The sequence below is a fragment of the Molothrus ater genome, chromosome 5 (assembly GCF_012460135.2).
Source record: "Molothrus ater isolate BHLD 08-10-18 breed brown headed cowbird chromosome 5, BPBGC_Mater_1.1, whole genome shotgun sequence".
Classification (NCBI taxonomy): domain Eukaryota; kingdom Metazoa; phylum Chordata; class Aves; order Passeriformes; family Icteridae; genus Molothrus; species Molothrus ater.
The window spans coordinates 4,182,596-4,202,243 of record NC_050482.2 but is presented as its reverse complement, the minus strand read 5'-3'; the positions used below and the strand labels follow the sequence as shown (position 1 = coordinate 4,202,243).

At 44.7% G+C, this 19,648-nt stretch overlaps 1 protein-coding gene across 1 annotated transcript in view; it reads left to right on the top strand.

Annotated features, from left to right (window-relative positions):
- The window catches only part of PRKCQ (protein kinase C theta), a 55,403-nt gene that overhangs the window by 12,990 nt on the left and 22,765 nt on the right, over positions 1-19,648 (top strand). Inside the window, exons 2-12 of the mRNA XM_036401477.2 lie at positions 4,369-4,763; positions 5,894-6,019; positions 10,281-10,480; positions 11,675-11,735; positions 13,337-13,499; positions 14,132-14,163; positions 14,260-14,345; positions 15,396-15,525; positions 16,776-16,885; positions 17,020-17,137; positions 18,148-18,323. Coding sequence (XP_036257370.1) covers positions 4,592-4,763; positions 5,894-6,019; positions 10,281-10,480; positions 11,675-11,735; positions 13,337-13,499; positions 14,132-14,163; positions 14,260-14,345; positions 15,396-15,525; positions 16,776-16,885; positions 17,020-17,137; positions 18,148-18,323 — 1,374 coding nt within the window. The 5' untranslated portion in view covers positions 4,369-4,591. The remainder of the gene's footprint in view (positions 1-4,368; positions 4,764-5,893; positions 6,020-10,280; positions 10,481-11,674; positions 11,736-13,336; positions 13,500-14,131; positions 14,164-14,259; positions 14,346-15,395; positions 15,526-16,775; positions 16,886-17,019; positions 17,138-18,147; positions 18,324-19,648) is intronic.

The following is a 19,648-nucleotide window of genomic DNA, read 5'->3' as shown; positions in this document are numbered from 1 at the left end:
AACCTCATTTCCAGAGGGGAAAGAAATGCTTTGTCCAGGTCCTCTGTGTCTGCAAGGGATGGAAAAGCATCACTTTGATGCTCTGTGTCTGAAAGTGATGGGGAGCATCACCTCTGTTTTGAACTCAAGTGGTCCCAGGGAGTTTTGAGAGGCAACAAAAGAAAAGAACAAAAATGCAACAAAAGAAAACCTCTGAGCTCAGCAGACCCCAGACAGAGTTTGTAGGGTTTATATAGGACATAGATCCTGTTACCAACACACACCCCTCCCTCCAAACACAGCTCCACAAGACATCCCAGAGGGTTTTAAAGAGAAATGTCCTTCCCTGTGCCTGACACTGGCCTAGAAAAGCCTGCAAGCCTCATTTCCAGAGGGGAAAGAAATGCTTTGCCCAGGTCTTCTGTGTCTGCAAGTGATGGGAAAGGGTTTGTGTGGTTTCAAACCTCTGTTTGAAAGGGTTTGTTTTGATTTCAAACCTCTGTTTTGAAATCAAGTGGTCCCAGGAAGTTTTGGGAGGCTCTTCAGTTGCATGGAGTCTGATATTGTACCAATGCCATCAGAGACTGCTGGTCCTGGCTTGCCTCACTCTCCCTCCTCTGCCTTTGGGAGATGTTGAAGATGGGGTGGCTGAGAACAGAGAGAGGGAAAATCAAAGGGCTCTGCAGCTTCCCCTCCTTTCCCTCCTCTGATCCACATCCTTGTCAAAGGAAAGTGTGAGAAATGGCACCCAGAGGGGTTCTGAACTTCCTCCTTCATGGGCAGGCTGGTGTGATCTCCTTTGAAATAGCAGCTGATAGGGACACCTAAAATGAGTCACTCAGGGGACTCATTTTGGATCCCCATTCCCTCCTGTTTGCTCTGTGGGATATGAGGAGTCAGGGGATGGAGAAAGGGATTTCAGCCATCCCTGCTGGTGTTCAGGGTTGCTCTTGAAACCTGCAGAAGGCTTTGAGGTGTGTAATGCTCATGTGCAGGTCTCCACCAGCCTTACACACAGATCTCTGCAGGGTCAGGACCTGCCTGTTTGCTGGGAGATGCCTTGGAAAGGGGGTGAAAGAAAGTTCAGACCCTCCAACTATAACTCTTCTTTCCCTCTTAGTGATGCTGATCTGGAGATTATGAACTCGTTTTGCAAGCAGTTTTGCCTAAAAAAAAAAAGGAGAGAGAGTTGGAAATGTTCCCTCTGACCTTGAGAAAATGAGAGTTTGATGACATTAGGAAAGCAGCATCTCAAATCTAGAAATATTTCCCTTTTCAGTTGGCCCTTGTTCAGTAAATTGCCATGTTTACTGTGTCATACATGCATCCATTTTCAGTCAGTGAAAGGCAAAAGCACAAATCCCATCACAGGCAGCTGTCCTCCATCCAGATCTTCTGCTGACTGGGAGCAGGAACTCATTTCTTCCTCTCTGCTTAGCCACAATTGATTAAGGATGTTAAAGAGTTTATTACTTCCTAATATCATCTGGGAATGGATTCCATATGTTGTATTATTCTCCAGAGTGGGCAGAGCTGCTCCCCAGTGCCAGCACAGTGCGGTGCAGCATTGCTGAACCCAAATTAGGTTGTGTTTAAGGTTTCAGGAGGGGAAGGTTGCAGGTTGCCTCTCAGAGAAAGCTGCATTTCATCCTTGGTTTTCAGACACCTCACAGGATCCTTTCCACTGGGAAATTAAGCAGACACTCTCCATATCCAGTGCAGCTGTTTGTGGTGTTAAATTAAACTGCTGCTATTGCAGAGAGCCGTGCTGGAGCTGAGCTCTTGCTTAATCGCTTATGGCCATGGATGCCAGCCAAGCAGCAGTCCTGGAGTGGCAAACACTGGAAATCTGACCTGGAAAACAGATGTGTGGACCAAAGCCAAGGTGGTTTCAGGAAAGGCAGTGGGAGAAAAGAGAGGAAAGCAGGAAACCAGTTATCTGTCTGATTTATTGGGCAGCGTAAAGAAATCCACCCCAGAGCAGAGTGCTCACACGAGGCTGGTACAGCAGTAAACTCTGGTTTTAGCAAGCTTGAGCCAGCCTTTGCAAGGCTTAGGAGGGCAGCTGTTGGTTTATCAGTGCTGACTCTTGCTGTGCCAAACCCACTGTTTGCTTTGCAGCTGGTGGGAAGTTCTCACCTGTTTGCTGGAGGCTGCAGAGCATCTCCTGCAATAAACTGGTTTATGTCCCAGCACAGGTCTCTCAGATTTGATACATTGAAGGGATCCATTGAAATTTTAATGGTTTGAGGAATCTGATCAGCACCACATCTTGCAGTGAAGGTGCTTCATGTGAACAGAACGTCCCTAGATATTCACACTGGCTCTCACAAGAGGGAAATCTCACATTGGTGGTTCCAACTCAGGATCTCAGGGTGCCAATTTCCCTCTGTTCCTCTCTCAGGAGCCCAGAGGTCTGCCTGGCATGGGGATGCAGATGTTGCAGACATCTGGGTCTTGGTGAGATCTATCCCCCTGTGTCTCCACAGAACCTCTTGAGCTTTGAAGTGACCTCTTCTTGTCCCCCTTCTTGTCCCTCTTCTTGTCCCCCTGCTTGAGCTTTGAAGTGACCTCTTCTTGTCCCCTCTCCTGCCCAAGCAGGGACACCAGGAGCTGCCCTGGATCATGCCCAGATGGCTTTTGAATATTTCAAGAGTGAAGATTCCACGACATCTCTGGGGTACCTGATCAGGAGGTGCTTGATTGCAGAGAGCCAAAATGAAGAGTTGCACTGGAGGGGAGGGAGGGAGGGAACATCCAGCATTTAAGATGAAGGAAAATTTTAAATTACACTGCTCAGGGTGCTGATCCACAGACCTGAGCAGGTGTCTTGTAGCTCATCCAAGCTGTGATTTTTGGAGCAGTGATAGGAGTATTTAGCAGGACAAGAGCTTTCACAGTTCTACCTCTGTTGTGAATACATTGATTTAATTGAAGTGTGATGAATTGCAGCTCAAACATTTAGTCCTAATTTTGTTTCTTTAGTACCTGAGTCAATAGTGCCACCACATTTTACTGCTGAGGAGCCATCAAAAGATCTTTGGATTCTTTTAACAACACCCATGTGCTTAGATGCCCAACACACTGACTAATAATTCTGACTGCCACTCTGAGCTTTTAAAGGGGAATTTGGAAAGTCCTGGTAAGGGAATGCTTAACCCCTTGCCCTTCCTCCTGCTCCTGCTTGTGGAACAAGAGGTTCCTGAAGCCAGAGGTGTAGGAATTAGGGATTAGGAAGAGGATCATAATTTTTTCTTACCCAGCAGTGACCAGAAATGGTGGAGTATGGTAGAGGCAAAGAGGACATTTCTGTTCACAGCAATTAAGATGTTTGGGCTGTTGTTTTAGTCTTTGACCATCTTTAGCTTTCCACACTGATGCTACAGAATATACAGCTCCTTGGATTTCACCTCTGCTGCCAGAGACCCTTTGATTTGTTTTTCCTTTTGTCTTTAGACTTCATAGGCTTCTTGTGTTTTGAAACAAAGGAAATGTCTAAGTAATAATACATGTCTGCATTGCACAGAGAGAGAGAAAAAAATATATTAAAAATATATATATATATAATTTCTTTCCACCTGAAGAGATTTTTTTCCCTTCTTAATTTGATCAGGTTTCTCTGCTTCTGGCAGCTGAGGCAGAACTTTTAGCCTTTTCTTGCCATGGAGCACTCACAAAGCACTCACTGTACTTCTCTGCAGTGTCACAGGTCTCGCTGTGCTTGAGGATCTGTACAAATGCAAGTGACTCTCCAAGGCAGCTTCATCAGGCACTTGGCTAATGTGAAACCTCCTTCAGAGATGCTGCCCTCATCCAGAGGAGAACAGGATTGTCCTGATTGCCTGCACCCAGCCCCACTTGGTGCTTTGCCTTTCCCAGCTTCTGGGACTTTGGAGAAGCTCTGATGTTTTCCTGGTTGAGGGCAATCCCACATGCAGAGATCCATGACCTCTGCATTCCCAGAGATACACAACAGACACGAGTCACAGGACATTTTTCTCTTTCTCTGCCCCATCCTCTCTTCCCCCAAACTTCTGATGGTTTTCTTCTCTTTTGAGTGCAGTATTCAAGAGAGTTTTTGACTTTTTTGCTGTTTTCCTGAAAACTCAGCCTGGTTGTTGGCTAACACATCCAGGAGCTCAAACGGGAACGAGAGTCTTCAGATGCTGTTTATTGTATAAATTGGCCTGATGTAGAGTGGTAAATTTAGGGAAACCTTCTGGGAAGGCAAATTCTTTGTCAGAGAACACGGACAGTTGGCTTCATGAGCCATCTGTGTGAGAAAATGTTGGAATGTGAGTGCTCAGTGCTTGTGAATGCTCAGCCAGAAGATTTGGTGTTCCAGTCCCAGCAATAACTGCAGCAGTTTGTCTTTGTTTTATAAAACAGGAGGAAGGAGAAGATCTCATCAGATCAGGATACAAGTGGAATAACAACCTGCCACCTGGCCATCTGCTGACAAAAAGTTATTCTGGGATTCTGGGTTTTGTAGCAGCCCCAGACTTTTGTACGAGGGGCTGATGGAAACTCATCACTCCACACTGCTGGGGAAGAGAGAAGACGCTCAAGTAAAGGGCTACATCTTGGTTCCTCAAATTCTCCTCTCTCCTTGATGGTCTTGCCTCCTGTGTCCTTGAACAGAGAGCAGGTTTTGAAATCAGCCTGGCCAGAGGAGCAGATATTCATTCAGCTGAAAAAAACCTTTCCATGTGTCCACAATAGTGATGAAAAGAGAAGCCCCTCTCAGAGACTGAACTCATCTGTCAGGAAAATACCATTTGCAGGTAAGAAAATGCTATTCCCAGCAAACACAAGGAACTTCTTCCAAGTGAGGCTAGAGAAGCTTCCCTTCACAAAGATAATTTTTTATGTGTAAAATGCAGAAGAGACTTGGCTGCATCCCACACCACGAGTCATTCATCCTTTTGCTGTTGTGCTTGAACAATGTGTCCTTGTCAGTATATTTGACAGATAACAGCTGGTGATAGCTTTTAACTCTGGAGGTCCAAGACAGACATCTGCAGCTGAGTTCAAAGTGTCTCTTGCTCCCCATTGACTGGAAGAGAAGCCAGGAATGACAGGCTCAGACAATGAGACAAAAGTTGGGTGGTAAATCCCAGTTTTGGGCCCAGATGGTAAAATGATGGGCACTAGCTACAGCAGTTAGTAATTTCTGGTTTCAGTAAATCTTCTCTCTGAAGGCTTTGAAAGACCTTGCAGAGAAAGTTTTGTAGTTTTCAGCCCAAAGGTTTTGTAGTGTTTCCTGGCACCTTGATTATATTTGTTTCTGTTTTCAGCTGCTTAAAATAAATCCTGAGGTGCCGTCTTCTCTGGTGGGGTATTTTGTTTCACTGTCTATACAGTGTGGTTCATATGAGCTGAACTTTCTCTTTATAGCTTCACTTGTGAATATGGTTCAGCACCCAGGAATGCCTGAGCTCCTTCCCATGCCATATATAAATAGTGCACAGTTATTTCACAGTTTCATATTCAGCTTGCAGGCTTCCAACAGTATTCCCAAACCCCTCTCTACGCCCACAGCATTCAGGTTCTTGATGTGACTCAACATCAATTACAGCAGAGGTTCATCCCAGGCCAAGCAAGCTCCGATTTGTGACTCCTGTGCATTGTCATCCTCATTCCCAGCAGTCGGTGTGAAGTGCTCAGGGCTGCTCCTGTGGGTTTTCCCAGCCCTGTGATGAGTTCAGCTCCGTGGTTAAGCCAAGAGCTGAGTTCCAGTACCTTGGGCACGTCCAGCAGTGCTGGCTCAGTCCGTGGAAGGAAGTCAGAGAGGCTGCAGCTGGATGGATAACTAGCGGCCAGCGTCCGCTGCCCGACGGAGATAAGGGGTGCTCAAAACCAGGGGAAGTTTTAGACTCTGTCCCAAGTGTTGCCTGTCTCTTGTTTGGCACAGGACTTGTCATGTCTCCCTTCCTGAGGATTGGTTTGTCCAACTATGACAGTGGCCCTTACCTGCCATCCCAGGGGGAGGTGATTAACCCCTACTGCGCCGTGATGGTTAAAGAAGCCGTGGAGTCAGGTAGGTGGGAAGGGGTTGAGCATGGATGGGGGCTTCTATAATTCATGTCTGTGCTTTTCTGTGTCATTTCTTCTGTGTGGGCAACTAGAATGAACCATAAAATAGGTTGGCTTGGAAGAGACCTCAGAGATCATCCATTTCCAACCCCACTTTATAAAGATTGGTGAAGCACTTTGTGCATCCCAGCACAGCGCAAGTTTGGGTTTGGTGTGGTCTGCAAGGCAATCTGATTTTAAGATGGTGCCAAGCAAATCTGTATCTCCAATTTGAGGATATTACCAGCTGCATTACAAGCCCCAGCATGTGACAGAGCAGATGAGCCGAGCTGTATTTGGTTTCACCCTTCCAAGACCAGTTGTTGGTTTGTCAGTGGGACTCCAGACGGGTGAAATCTGAGTGCGCTAAAATATTCTGGCAGGGCCATCTTTGTTAATCACTTTTTTGGGGGAAACTGACAGACCCAGCCACTTCCATAATTAAAAAAAAAAAAGGTACTCAGCCCAGTCTCTGCAGAAATACTTAATTTATCTGTGTAATTGCTGTGCTGTATAAAAGGTTTGAAAATGAAACCTCCTGAGAAGCTGTTTGCTGTGTCTGGATCTATGGATTGTTGCACATTTATCCTAATTGAGCAACACTGATGAGTCCTCCTTTGGAAAACATTTATTCTATGTCTTATGCATGAAAATAATTCCAGTGAAAGGACGAAAAGTTCTCCAGTTGTGCTTTTGAAGAATCATGAAGAGCAGGACCTTCAGTGTTAAGGAGTTACTCATATTGGCTGATATTTAGCTTAAATCTTTGATAAATTTCTAATTTGACTGCTGTGATTCTTTGAAAAATAAAATCCACTCAGAAATCCCTATTTATTGAGAATCCCCATGACTGTAATCCCCAGAGGATCTTAAAGTAGTTTTAAAAAATTAGAATTTTAAAATAGTTCAGTATTTCACTGGGGTTCATTTTTTGTTTAAGAGTCAGCATTTATCACATTGAACTTTGTCTTGCCTTAAATGATACTTCAAATAATAATGGAAGATGTGGTGAATAGTAAATTCAAAAGGAAAGAAAATACTGCATGACAAGATATCCCTAAGATCTCACTTTTATCAGAAAATACATTCTATTTTAGTTCTGTGCAGAGCTTGGCTGTTTGCTTTAATGAGGCTTTTGAAAGCCATAACTCAAATTGAAATCTGTGTCAGTTTAAAAGTGAATAAAATCAACTTGGTCAGAACAGACCTATATTTATTTGTCTGACACAGAACTGAAAGTGTTTTCTGGTATCCGACAAACACAAAAGTATTTTCTAAGGGATATAATTTTACTGCTCCTCAGAGTCAGTAATCATTATAGCAATTATATTTATTTTAATTATTACTGTAATAATTATAACTAATTTTTATATTATTATTATTATAATAAATCCTCTACCAACAAGAAATAAAAAATTGTGTTTGACGGAACTTTTCTCCATTACTGAGGACTGAGTGCAGGAAAGTGACTTTCTGCTATTAGGAGATTTCTGTGTGCTGGGATGTAATTTCATCTGGTGATGGCTCAGAGCATGGTGGGACAGCCAGAGGCACTCATCTCATCAGTGAACCTCCTGGGACTGCGTCACCTCACCCTCCCCTCCCACGGTGGGCTGAAGCACCTGTGGGAGGTGTTAATCTGCTGGAGGGTGTTTAAATGTGTGGATGGACACCTTTACCTTAAGGGCACTGAGGAAAGTGAGGCCACCATGGAATCCATGCACCCTATAATTCCCAGGTAGTGATGTGTGAGCAATCCCAGCCTGAGGAACACATCCATGAGGAGTGTGGTGAATCACACCCTGGAAAAGCTCCCCCCTGACCACACAGACCACTCAGAGGTCTCTGTCTGACGTGCAGGGAGATGAGCCTGACTCCAAATTCCAGGAATGCTCACCATCCCAAGGAGCTGTCATGCTCTAACAGGCTCCAAGAAGGCAAAAGGTCTCCAGACAACCATTAACTACGTATATTTGAGGTAGAATCATGGAATCATTAAGATGGGGAAAGACCTCCAATAATTAATTAGCTGTTAATCCAATGCTGCCAGTTCCACCACTGAACTGTGTCTTACCCCTGCTTCATGATCATTTTTCTTTTGGTCATAATTTGCTCTCCAGCTCCTTGGTTTGACAAAGCACTTGCTATTCATTTGTAATGGGTTAAAAAATAACACATATATATATATATATATATATATATATATATATATACCTGATATACAAATTTTGGCTAAAATTTTGGCATGACCAAGGAGTAGGAGTGGACCAGCTGCACAGCCAGTGAGAGATGCAAATCATCCTGGCCTTGTGCGCTGACACTTGGCCATGAAAATTTTTTTAAGGGCAGAAATGATTGCTGAGCAGGGCAGGACATGCCTACATGTTCAAGGCCAAGGAACAGCCTGGTCTAGTGGAAGTTGTCCCTGCGCATGGCAGGGCGATGGAACTGGAGAGTTTTTTAAGGTCTCTTCCAACCTAAACCATTCCGTGGTTCTATGTTTAGCACTGGCAAATTGTGGGGTTTTTTGGTTTTGGTTTTGTTTGGTTGGTTGGCTGGGTTTTTACAAACAGAACAGTGGTAGATGATAAATGTGTTTCCAAAAACAGGGAATTTGGGAGTTTGGGTTCATGCCAAAGGCTGTCCCTTGTCAACCAGCCATAATAAAAAGGTCATTGGTCCCCAGGAATCTGAGAGTGTTGAACATCCTCTGTGGACACAGGGATGTCGCAACAAGACCTCAGTGAAGAATTTCAGAAGTTCTGGATAGATCTTGGGCAGCCTGTTACATTTTTCCACTTGCTTATTTTGTAAAAGAACCTTGTCACATTATAATGCAATCTGAAAAAACAAAAGCAACCAAAAAAAACCTGAAAAACAAACCACACCTCCATACAGTTGGAGGTGCTACAGCAATTTATAACTGATGACAAAATATTTCAGAAATTATGTGTGCCTCTGAGATATAAAAAGAGTCTGCCCTTTAAAAGTGGCTTCTGCCTTCACAAGCCACCTGGCCAGGTGCCATTTTGCCACCTGCCTTGGTGACATTTGCTTCATGAAGGCTCCTGCTCCGTGTTTGAACTCAGCAAAGCCTCCAGGAAAAGCTCTCCCAGCCACAGTGGAAGCTGCTCCCCGGGAAAGACAGTTGCAATTTCATTTTTCAGGAGCCTGGGGTTAGATTAATCCCTGGCAGAATTCCACAGCCGTCAGCGGGACGCACCAGGGGTGACTGTCTGATCCCGTATATTGGGCAGTTCATTCACATTCCAGGGCTTGTTTATTTAAGCCTGGTGTCCTGGAGTGCAACACAAATGAAAGCACTTGTTTTGCAAGTGCTGTGTTTCACATCTGTGGCTTTTTCACTGATGCAGCAAAGAAATGATGGTCCTTTACTGGGATTTCTGTTTTCCAGGATGCTGGAAAGTTTATGTCTCATTTTTGTCTCAGATTTTTTGTGAATTAGTCCTCTCATTTAGGGAAAATTTTTCTTCAGCATGTGTTACCTTCCAGCTGAATGTTTTTTTCTATCTGGAATTATTGGAAATAGCAGCAGGGTCTTTAGACAGGGGTCAGGTCTGCTGCTTTTTTCCTCTTATTCCTTCAGCTTCAGCATTTGATGGGTTGAATATTTGCAAAGAGTAAGTGTGATAGAGAATTTACCTTGAGTAAGCATCCAAGACTTTTACAGGGCTGTATGAAGTAAAACTGGCTCTGTGAGATAAATAAATCTGGCTGAGACTCTTTTCAGAGAGACCAGTTAGGGAGAACCCTCTGCAAACCTCAGAGATACCCATTTTTTTACCCATCGCCATATTAAGATGCTGTGAAGGAAGAGGAATTAAAGCATTAGGGAAAGTTTGTTTCATTGAAAACTCTACATCCCTGTGGGATAGTTACAGGTCTGCAAGACTGTTCATGCTTTAACATCCCTTAGCTGGCTACTGGGCTGGACATTAATCCCAAAGAGCACCCAGATTTTGGGGGCTTTGAAGCAAACCTGTCTCATTTTGCAATGCCCTGGGACAGGTGATAAACAAAGTAGTTGTGTGGGATGGGATTCACCTGATTAGAAGAGGGTGTTTATGGTGTTGGGGTCAGCATTAGAGATCTCCCCAGCAGAACTGGTGGGGTCAAGGGTGGGAATTACATTTTTAGGGTAAATGTCTGTATTTGGTCTCATGAACTGCCCTCACTGCATGGATTTGTGTTCTCCCTCTTGACAGAGAATGGCCAAGTGTATGTGCAGAAGAAGCCCACCATGTACCCACCCTGGAACAGCACTTTTGATGCCCACATCAACAATGGCCGGGTCATGCACATCGTGGTCAAGGACAAAAGTGCTGAAATGGTCTCAGAGACCACAGTGGAGCTCAAGGTGCTGGCAGAGAGGTGCAAAAAGAGCAATGGGAAGACAGAGATATGGGTGAGCATCACTCTCTTCTCCTGCAGGATGTGCTGGGGAGCTGCTGCAGGGTAAGGGGAGGTGTCCTTGTGTCCATGCCACGCAGCACAGTGGGGACTGGCTGGAATAATGTTTGGAGGCTACTTGGGTGTGACTTGAGGGAGAGACTTGTCAGAAAAGAAGAGCTTGGCACTTTTATTTTAATTGAAACCTGCCCTATGCTAGTGAGGATCCTGCTTCAGGTGAGCTGTGCCCACGTATTAATCTTTGCTGAGGAAACCCACTGGGAACAAATGTTAGTATGACTGGCTGAACATGAGTTATTTTATGTTCTCTGGGGAAACAGCTTTAAAAATTTTATCTGATATCAAGCAGCTGATTCACAGCTGCCTGAGTTCAGAGTTATGTCAGAGCAACTCCTTAAAAATCACTGAAGTTATGGTGGCGTAAATTTGAAGAGTCTTCACAAGAATGCTGAATGAGGGGTTCTGTTCCCTGCTAGTCCAAGCAAGAAAGATCCTGGCAGAAATCTTTAAAATACAGTATCCATCTTATACATAGTCCAGTGGATTCAGATTTCCAAAGGCACTTATGGATGATGAGTCAGGTAGGTAGGAATTGTCAAGTCCAGATGGAAGGCCCCAAAAAATGCCTGAATCACACAGAATGACTGGGTTGGAAGAGACCTTCAGGATCATCGAGTCCAACCCAGCCCCAACACCTCAACTGGACCATGGCACCACAATAATGAGCTTGTAGCATCCCTCAGGTTGACTGTAAAGGAGTTAGACTTGCAGAACTGAGTGCCTAAAACATTTCAGCATCACCTGTCTGAAGCTGGCTGGGTTTTTTGAACTGCTTCCACTTTCCCCTTGCAGGATCCATTGGGAGCAAGTTTTCTCTGTAGATAGTGGTGGTCCTAATTTGGTGTCAAAAAAGATGCCTACATCTTCTGTGGTTTAATCACATTCATCTTTCCTATCATGCTTCTCTGAATGTTTGATATGAGGTGATCCAGCCTCCTCTCTCTGTAGCTGCTCCTACTCTACCTTGCTGCCTCACATGGGTATGAGCAACCTGAAAATTAGCATTCATTGCTATTCATCAGTTGCCAGTGGGAAAAGGAGATCACTTGAAAGTCATCTGAAAAGATTTTTCCTTCTCTGAGTGACTGTTTAATGGACTTTTTTCTTGTTTTTCACTTATCTCAACCAGCTAGAACTGAAGCCTCAAGGGCGAATGCTGATGAATGCAAGATACTTCCTGGAAATAAGTGGCAAGTGATTCTGTTTGTTAATTTATGGCTGTGATTCCTGGGCTCTGGGGCAGACATGGTGCCTTCATTAAAAGCAATGCCTATGTTATTACTGACTGATCCATGACAACAAACATTAACTGCTTGAAACGAAAACTCCAGAAAAGTGATTTTTTATTGTGTGGTGACTATTCTTCTGTGATTTGCAAGGCATATTTTTTGGCTGGTTTACCACTAAATGGCAGATATTCCCATTATGCTAAACAAGACAGAACAGAGACATAAGGAGGCAGCTCCCTCTGAAATAATTCTGCTTTATGTACTGCAAGAAATTCATGGAGGGGCTGGAGCATGTCCAGAGAAGGGAACAGAGCTGGGGAAGGGGCTGGAGCCCCAGGAGGGGCTGAGGGAGCTGGGAAGGGGCTCAGCCTGGAGAAAAGGAGGCTCAGGGGGGACCTTGTGGCTCTGCACAAGTCCCTGCCAGGAGGAGACAGCCAGGGGGTGTCAGGCTCTGCTCCCAGGGAACAGGGACAGGAGGAGAGGGAATGGCCTCAGGGAACAGCCTCAGGTTGGCTATTAAGGAAAAATTCTTGTAGAAAAGGGCTGCATGCTTCTCTGTTGAAGGAAATGGGTTTAATTCAAATGCTTGGTCTTATTCTCCCATCTTTGTTGCCAGAATTCTCATACCCTCAGGTGCAGGGTGTAGCTGTGACGTGCAGATATCTGGAAGGCTCTTCCAATCATAGAAACAGAGAATCACTGAAAGCAGCCGTGGCCATGCTGATATTTTCTTAACCATCCCTACCTTTAATGTGGACTGGACTGCTGTTTGTGTGTTAAAAGGGGGTTAGGAATGCCAAGCATAGAAAATGCAAGTTGTGCTTCTGTAACAAATATCAAGATCAGCATCAGATCACACAGGGAGCCAGTTCCTACAGGTTACCTGTGTGACTCACTGTGCAGTGCAGGAGTGAAACTAAGCAGAGATTGATTTTCTATGTGAATTTCAGATTTGTAGGCACAAGCACATGTAGAAGTGCACGTGAAGTCAGAGTTGGTTTGTTTGCTGTCCTAAAAAGTTTAAATAACTGTGAGTAACAGCAAGGGCACAGCAAACAGCAAGGCAAGTGTTGGCATGGAAAAATAACAAGAAGAATATCCTGGGACATAAATATCTGCTTACTGACAAATGTATATGCACACAGAAAAGATTCTGTTAAATACCCATAAATATATATATATACAGACATGTGTTTGTGTCCATATATCAGTAATTATTTTATGTAATCCTTTTACGGCATGCTTCTTCAGTGCTGTACAAAGTCAAAGTTTTATGTTTAAATTGCCTCTCCTTGGGAAATTTTTGTTCTAGGTTTCAAGAGCAGTGCTATGAATACTCAAGAGAGCTCAGTATCCCAAGTCTAAAGTCATTCAGTGTAGGAATGGTGGATAAAAGCCATCCAAATGAGACTTTTGTGGGTTTCATAAAATGATATTTCTTGGAGCATTCGTTACCATGAGTGAATCATTAGCTTCAGTCATGTAGTATTTGGGCAATTTGCATTTTCTGAAGGCACCTGATCAGGACAGGGTACACTTAAATACCTTCCCTCTCCTCCCAGATGCAAAGGACCTGGCTGACTGTGAGACTGAAAGCTTCTTCTCCTTGCACCAGCGCAGGGGAGCCATCAAACAGGCCAAAATCCACAACGTCAAGTGCCACGAGTTCACAGCCACCTTCTTTCCACAGCCCACCTTCTGCTCTGTGTGCCACGAGTTTGTCTGGTAAATGGAAAAGGATCTGGGCTTCTTCTCCTTTTAACCCCAGGAACCCTTTCTGGTGTCACTGGGCACTTGGGAATGTGGCTTAGTGTTGGACATAGAAATGGGCAACATTTGGGCAACTTGGGCAAGATCTGGGTTAATGGTTGGACTGGATGATTTCAAAGGTCTTTTCTGGATGATTTTAAAGGTCTTTTCCAACCTCAAAGTTTCCATGATTCCCTGTTAAGTATCTGTGCTCCTCCTGTAAGACCCTTGGCATTTTACGTGTGGAGTTATTGCGTCACTTTAAGGATGTGGTTTGCAGTTGTAATTCCAGCTGTAAAAAATTCCCCTCACTTTTTAATTTATTTTTTTACAAATATTTTTGGGTTTGGCAAAATGCACAGGTATTTCTCATCGGTCCAGTTTTCTGTTTGGGATATCATGAAATTCAGGATGTGGATGTGTGCTGAAAAGGCTGTGAGCACCATAGAGAATCACTCCCCCATTAGATTAAATACGGATAATGAAATTAAATAATCTCTACAAAGAGTGATAAAAAGCAAAGCTCCTTCTTTGATAATTATTGCTCTCCTTTCTTCTACTGAGGCTTTCAGACAACTCAGGATTAACCACTGCTCTGTTCATTTCAGGGGTCTGAATAAACAAGGCTATCAATGCAGACGTAAGAAACTTTCTTTTGTTTTCTTATTGTCATTATTTACTTAATCTTTTCTTAAGAAATTTCTTTATTAACACCATGACACCCTTGCTGTTGCAGAATGTAACGCTGCCATTCATAAGAAGTGCATTGATAAAGTAATAGCCAAGTGTACAGGATCAGCAATCAATAGCAGAGAAACGATGGTAGGTCGCATTACTATTATTATTTGTTATTTTATTTTATTTTATTATTATGATTCCCTTTAAAAAGTCTTGAGTGTCATTCAGATCTCTCCTACACCACTGCAAAGCAACTTCTGATGAAGCAAAAGGACCTACTGAGCTAAGGACTCTGTGACCTCATCTGTGCCCTTTGCTTTTTATGTTCCCAGTGATTTCATTACCTCCTACTTAAGATTTACTCAAATGCAGCTGCAGAATAAGCAGTTGCTGAATCAGAACTGACATTTTTCTAATGCATAAAGTATAAGTCAGAGTGAAGTCATGGACACAAGGTGGAGATTTACTGGAGAAAACTCTTCACTATCCAGTGTTAGGTTGGACATGAGGCTGAATTTTCAGATTTGTGCCTGAACAAATCTGTGCTTTTGTTATCTGAAACAGTCAGTGGGAGATCTGATGTCTCTGCTGTTATTTGCTTTGTTTTTCTCATGCCAGTTTATTCTAAAATTTTCTTTTTGGTCGGCAAAACCAGATCTTAAACTCCTGATAGGACTATTCCCTTTACTTTGTAAACAAGATCTGTTTACTCTCAGTCCCACCCTGGCTCCTGTTCTCCTACAATTTTTATAGATGAGATTGCTCTCCCTTCTCTTCTGACATCTCCAGGGTAGATGTAACCAACTTTGTCATCACCTTTCGTACTAAAAGAATTACAACAGGCTCTTCCAAGGAGTGATTCATGACAACAAATGTAGACATCCATTGCAGGATGTGGTGAATGATTTTTAAAAGTACCAATGTTTTCCCACTGAGCATTAGGGGAGGCTGGGAATGTTAACGAGGCACAAGCTGTTTTTTGGTCAAGGCCAGGGGTGAAATCACCCAATTCCCTCTGAATTGCAGTCACTATGTATCAAAATTTGTGTGCCTGACAAACAATTTCTGCTTGGCAGTCACACCAAGGATAAAAGAGCAGTAGACAAACCAACTTCTGTGGCACACATTTGGTTTTCCACATGGAGCCGAGGTGGAAATGAGGAGTGGATTTTCAGCCTGGCTTTTGTCTTGCAGTTCCACAAGGAGAGGTTCAAGATCGACATGCCCCACCGCTTCAAAGTGTACAACTACAAGAGCCCCACCTTCTGTGAGCACTGTGGCACCCTCCTCTGGGGGCTGGCACGGCAGGGGCTGAAGTGTGACGGTGAGTCCCCGGCCAAGGTGGCACCAGCTGAGCGTGGCAGGGGTCGTTGTCTTTGGAGGGTGGCAGTCTGAAAATCCAAACTTCGTTTATCGCCCTTCTCTGCAAAACCAGTATGAGGTGACACCCTCTCGGGTTTCTGTGGTTGAGATGACCCCTGAGGTATTAAAAGTCTTGTTTCCCAGCCCCGTGACCGAAGAAGAAGTTGAGATTCCTCATCTCTGCTTTTCAGGGTTTTTATTTTCTCTTATCTATGACATTCTTTCTCTGACCTGCTGAGGTCTGTCCAGCAGGTTGGGTTGTGGCACTGTCCCTGCCCTTGGGGTGGTGTTGGCTTTTTGTACCAAGAACTACCTGTACTTTATTTACAATAATTTTCCAATACCTATCACCTATGTTAGACAGTCTGGCTCTACTCTAAACCAATCCAGAAGTGTCACCATCACAGCAGAAGATGGAGGACAAGAAGAAGAAGAAGAAGGAGAAGAAGGACAGGACATGCCCAGATTCCTCCATCTTGCCTCTTGAACTCCCATTCTAAAAACCCCAAAATTCTACTTTTTCACCCTGTGATAAATTCACTATCATCCTATTCAAACCCTTGTGGCTTGTAAATCCTCACACAAAGTTGGTAATTGTTTCCATGGGCTAAAATCAAAGGCACAGGTGTTTTTGACTCTGTTCCAAGGTCTCTGAGCCCCCTGCCAGGTTCTGGAATCACCCAGGGCAGCCAGAGCAATGTCCTGGGTTCTGACAGCACCCAGGAGGGTGAAGGAGTGGTCTACAGGACTGTCCTTCAAGGAGGATCATTCTTCAAGAGTGAGGACAGCTGTCCATGTGCTGAGAGATATTTGATCCATCAGGATGATGATTTGCTTCCCAAAGAGACAAAGAGCATCACAGTGACACTGTTCATCCCCCCAAATCACCCCCAGTATGAACCTGCAAGCTCTATTTCCACTGTCAGACCCAAGACATTTCACTGTCTTCATCATCCCAAACCAATGGGAGGATCCTGTTTATCTCTGAGATGATGGCTTGTAGTTTCAGTAGCCTGTACCTGCAGAGGCTGATGGATGTGGAAATGCAACCCCTGGCCAGAGGAAAATACTAAAATATTCTCCATAGGGAACAAAAAAACTACCTGAGTACCATCTCAAGGACTCTTCAGGTGGCTGATCTCTGTCCCTGGCCAACACCTGCTCCTGCCCACCCCTTTACAGCCTTCATTGTCCTTGTGTTCTCTCTTTCAGCATGTGGCATGAACGTCCACCACAAGTGCCAGGCAAAAGTAGCAAATCTTTGTGGAGTGAACCAGAAACTGATGGCTGAAGCTCTGGCAATGATAGAGAGCGCTCAGCAGGTAAATAGTTGAAGCATTTTTAGATGCTCTTCTAGATTTTGGCTTTTGTGAGTCACACTCAAGAAGTCACAGGTGCTGTTCATAAGCTTGGCACGTGATTTTGGCTCAAAAATTTGCTGGTTTCTGTGCCCCAGGCTCGCTGCCAGCGCGACAGTGAACAGATCTCCAGGGATGGACCTCTGGAAATTGGCTTCCCTGTTCCTGTGAAGGATGTGACACCACTTCAGGCCTTGTCAGCATCAGGGAAAAAAGGTAATTCCTCCTGGTGATACAGGGCAGAGCTTTGTTGTTGTTTGGTTGGTACCTGGTGAGTTGGAGGTGACACGAGTGGGGAATTTATTGCCAAGTTCTAAACAGGATATTTGGAATCCTTCTGATGGCCATGGCCAATTTTCTTTCTGATTTCATATTTCTGGGTGGAGGTTGAATTCCAGTAGCTTTGAAAAGCACTGGTAGACCTCCACTTCACTCACCAGGAGCTGATCTAGGTGTCACAGCCCTCTGTGGTACAAGAACAGATGTTTAGGAGGTAAATGAGAGACTGACTGTGCCCTTTGGACCCCAAGGAGAAATAAATGATGTCCCCATCTGTGTTTATTTGTGTTCTGTTCTGCAAGTAGAACTGGCTGTGCTGATGTGAAACAGTAAAGCCTCAGGTGGTTTCACATCTGTTTCACATGTGGGTCAGTTTGCTGAGTAGTGTTCAGTGTTTTAGAGCAGTTACAGCAACAGGATAAATCCAGAGGGACAAAATCTCTTACAAGTTCTTATAAATTCAGGTCAGTGGAGTATTGGAAAAAGCTCAGAGTGATTCCACTCCAGGCTGGCTGGAATGGTTGATCTGGAATGCTTCACATCCAGAGCAGGAGCACAGTATGAAAATGCCACCCCACCTTTTCATCTAGCTTTGCCTAGGGTTTTGAAGAGACCTTGAAAAATGAAACTGCGTCATAATGGCAAGCAGCAAGATGGACTGGAGAAGACAAGTGGCCAGAAATTAAGGATTTTGTGCCATAAAACAGAAAGATGAAGGAGTTTGTAAATTTTAAAAAGCTACTGAAGAAGATGCAGCTTCCTCTGGAGTAAAGTTTCCTCTGGAGAGAAAGCAGTGTGGGAGCAGAGCCAGCTACTCAGAGATGGCCACCACACTTCCATTTGTTTAAAATACCCTTTTAAACCTCTAAGCAGAATACCTGTGAGTGTTCTGGGGATTTTCTGCTCCTGTCCAGGGGTTTATTTGAGTGCTTTGATGTGTGTTGCAGAGCCACAAGGCATCTCCTGGGAGACTCCAGTGGAGGGCACAGTGAAGGGAGAATCTCTCATAGAGTCAGACTTGGGAGAACAGTCCCAGGAACAGCAGGAGCACCAAGTGCAGTTAAAACTGACCATTGAAGATTTTGTCCTGCACAAGATGCTGGGGAAGGGCAGTTTTGGCAAGGTAAGCATTGGCACTGGGACACCACTGTGTGCATTTGCATTTAGTGCTTTGTGTGGCACTAAATAACATCTGCTTTGAAGGGACACTTAGGGAAAAACATGGAATGGAATCATTTGGTTGGAATGAATGGAATCATTTAGGTTGGAAAAGACCCCCAAGGTTTTTGCATCCAACTGCTAACCCAGCACTGCCAAGTCCACCACTGTGTCCCCAGGTGCCACATCCACGTGTTTTTTGAACATTTTCAGGGATGGTGACTCCACCACTTCCTTGGGCAGCCCCTTCCAATGCCTGAGCACTCTTCCAGTGAAGAAACTTTTTCCAATATCCCATCTCAACCTCCCCTGGAACAACTTGAGGCCATTTCCTCTTGTCCTGTCCCTGTTCCCTGGGGTCAGAGCCTGACCCTCCCCGGCTGTCCCCTCCTGTCAGGAGTTGTGCAGAGCCACAAGGTTCCCCCTGAGCCTCCTTTTCTCTAGGCTGAGCCCCTTCCCAGCTCCCTCAGCCCCTTCTGGTGTTCCAGCCCCTTCCCCAGCTCTGTTCCCTTCTCTGGACACACTCCAGCCCCTCAGTGTCTTTCTTGTAGTGATGGACCCAGAACTGAATACAGGATTTGAGGTGTGGCCTCACCAGTGCCCAGTACAGGTCACTGCCCTGGTCCTGCTGCCACACAATGGTTGTTAAATCTCCAAGTCTTCAAAGAATCCTTGCCCTGGCATGGCTGAATCCTGAACTCCATCTTCTCCTCACCTTGTCCTTCTCCCTGTCCCACTAGTTGCTCTCTCATGACAGGACAGGAATGCCCCAGGCAGGGTTTCAATTTCCCCTTCTGTGCAGGTTGATGGATCCAGGATATCCCCAGAGAGCTGGTGGGAGAGGTCTGTGTGCTCTCCCTCTTCACAGGGAGGTGGAAGCATGAGCTGGGAAGCTGAGTGTGGATCAGCTCTGCTCTCCAGAGCAGCAGGTCCCAGCTGGGAACAGTAGCTGCTCTTTCCAGCTCTGATCTGTGCTGCAGCCCAAAGCAAATTTTGCAGCAGCCAAGAATTTGTGCTTTTGAAACAAGAGCCACCTGTTTTCAGTGGGTTCTTTAATTCTGGTGAATTGTGGATTGTTCTTCCCCATTGCAGGGGACTCGTGTTACTCAGTGCCAGCACAGAGCTGAGAGAAGCAATTTCAGAGGGACTCCCCATTGTGTTTTCACAGCCAATAAGGAGGAGTATGGATCACATTGCCCCCATCCCACATCTTTCCAAGGGGGGAAACTGTGCCTTGACAAAGGGCTGCTTTTTGTCTGCTAAAAGATCTGGAGCAATTGCTGCAGCCAG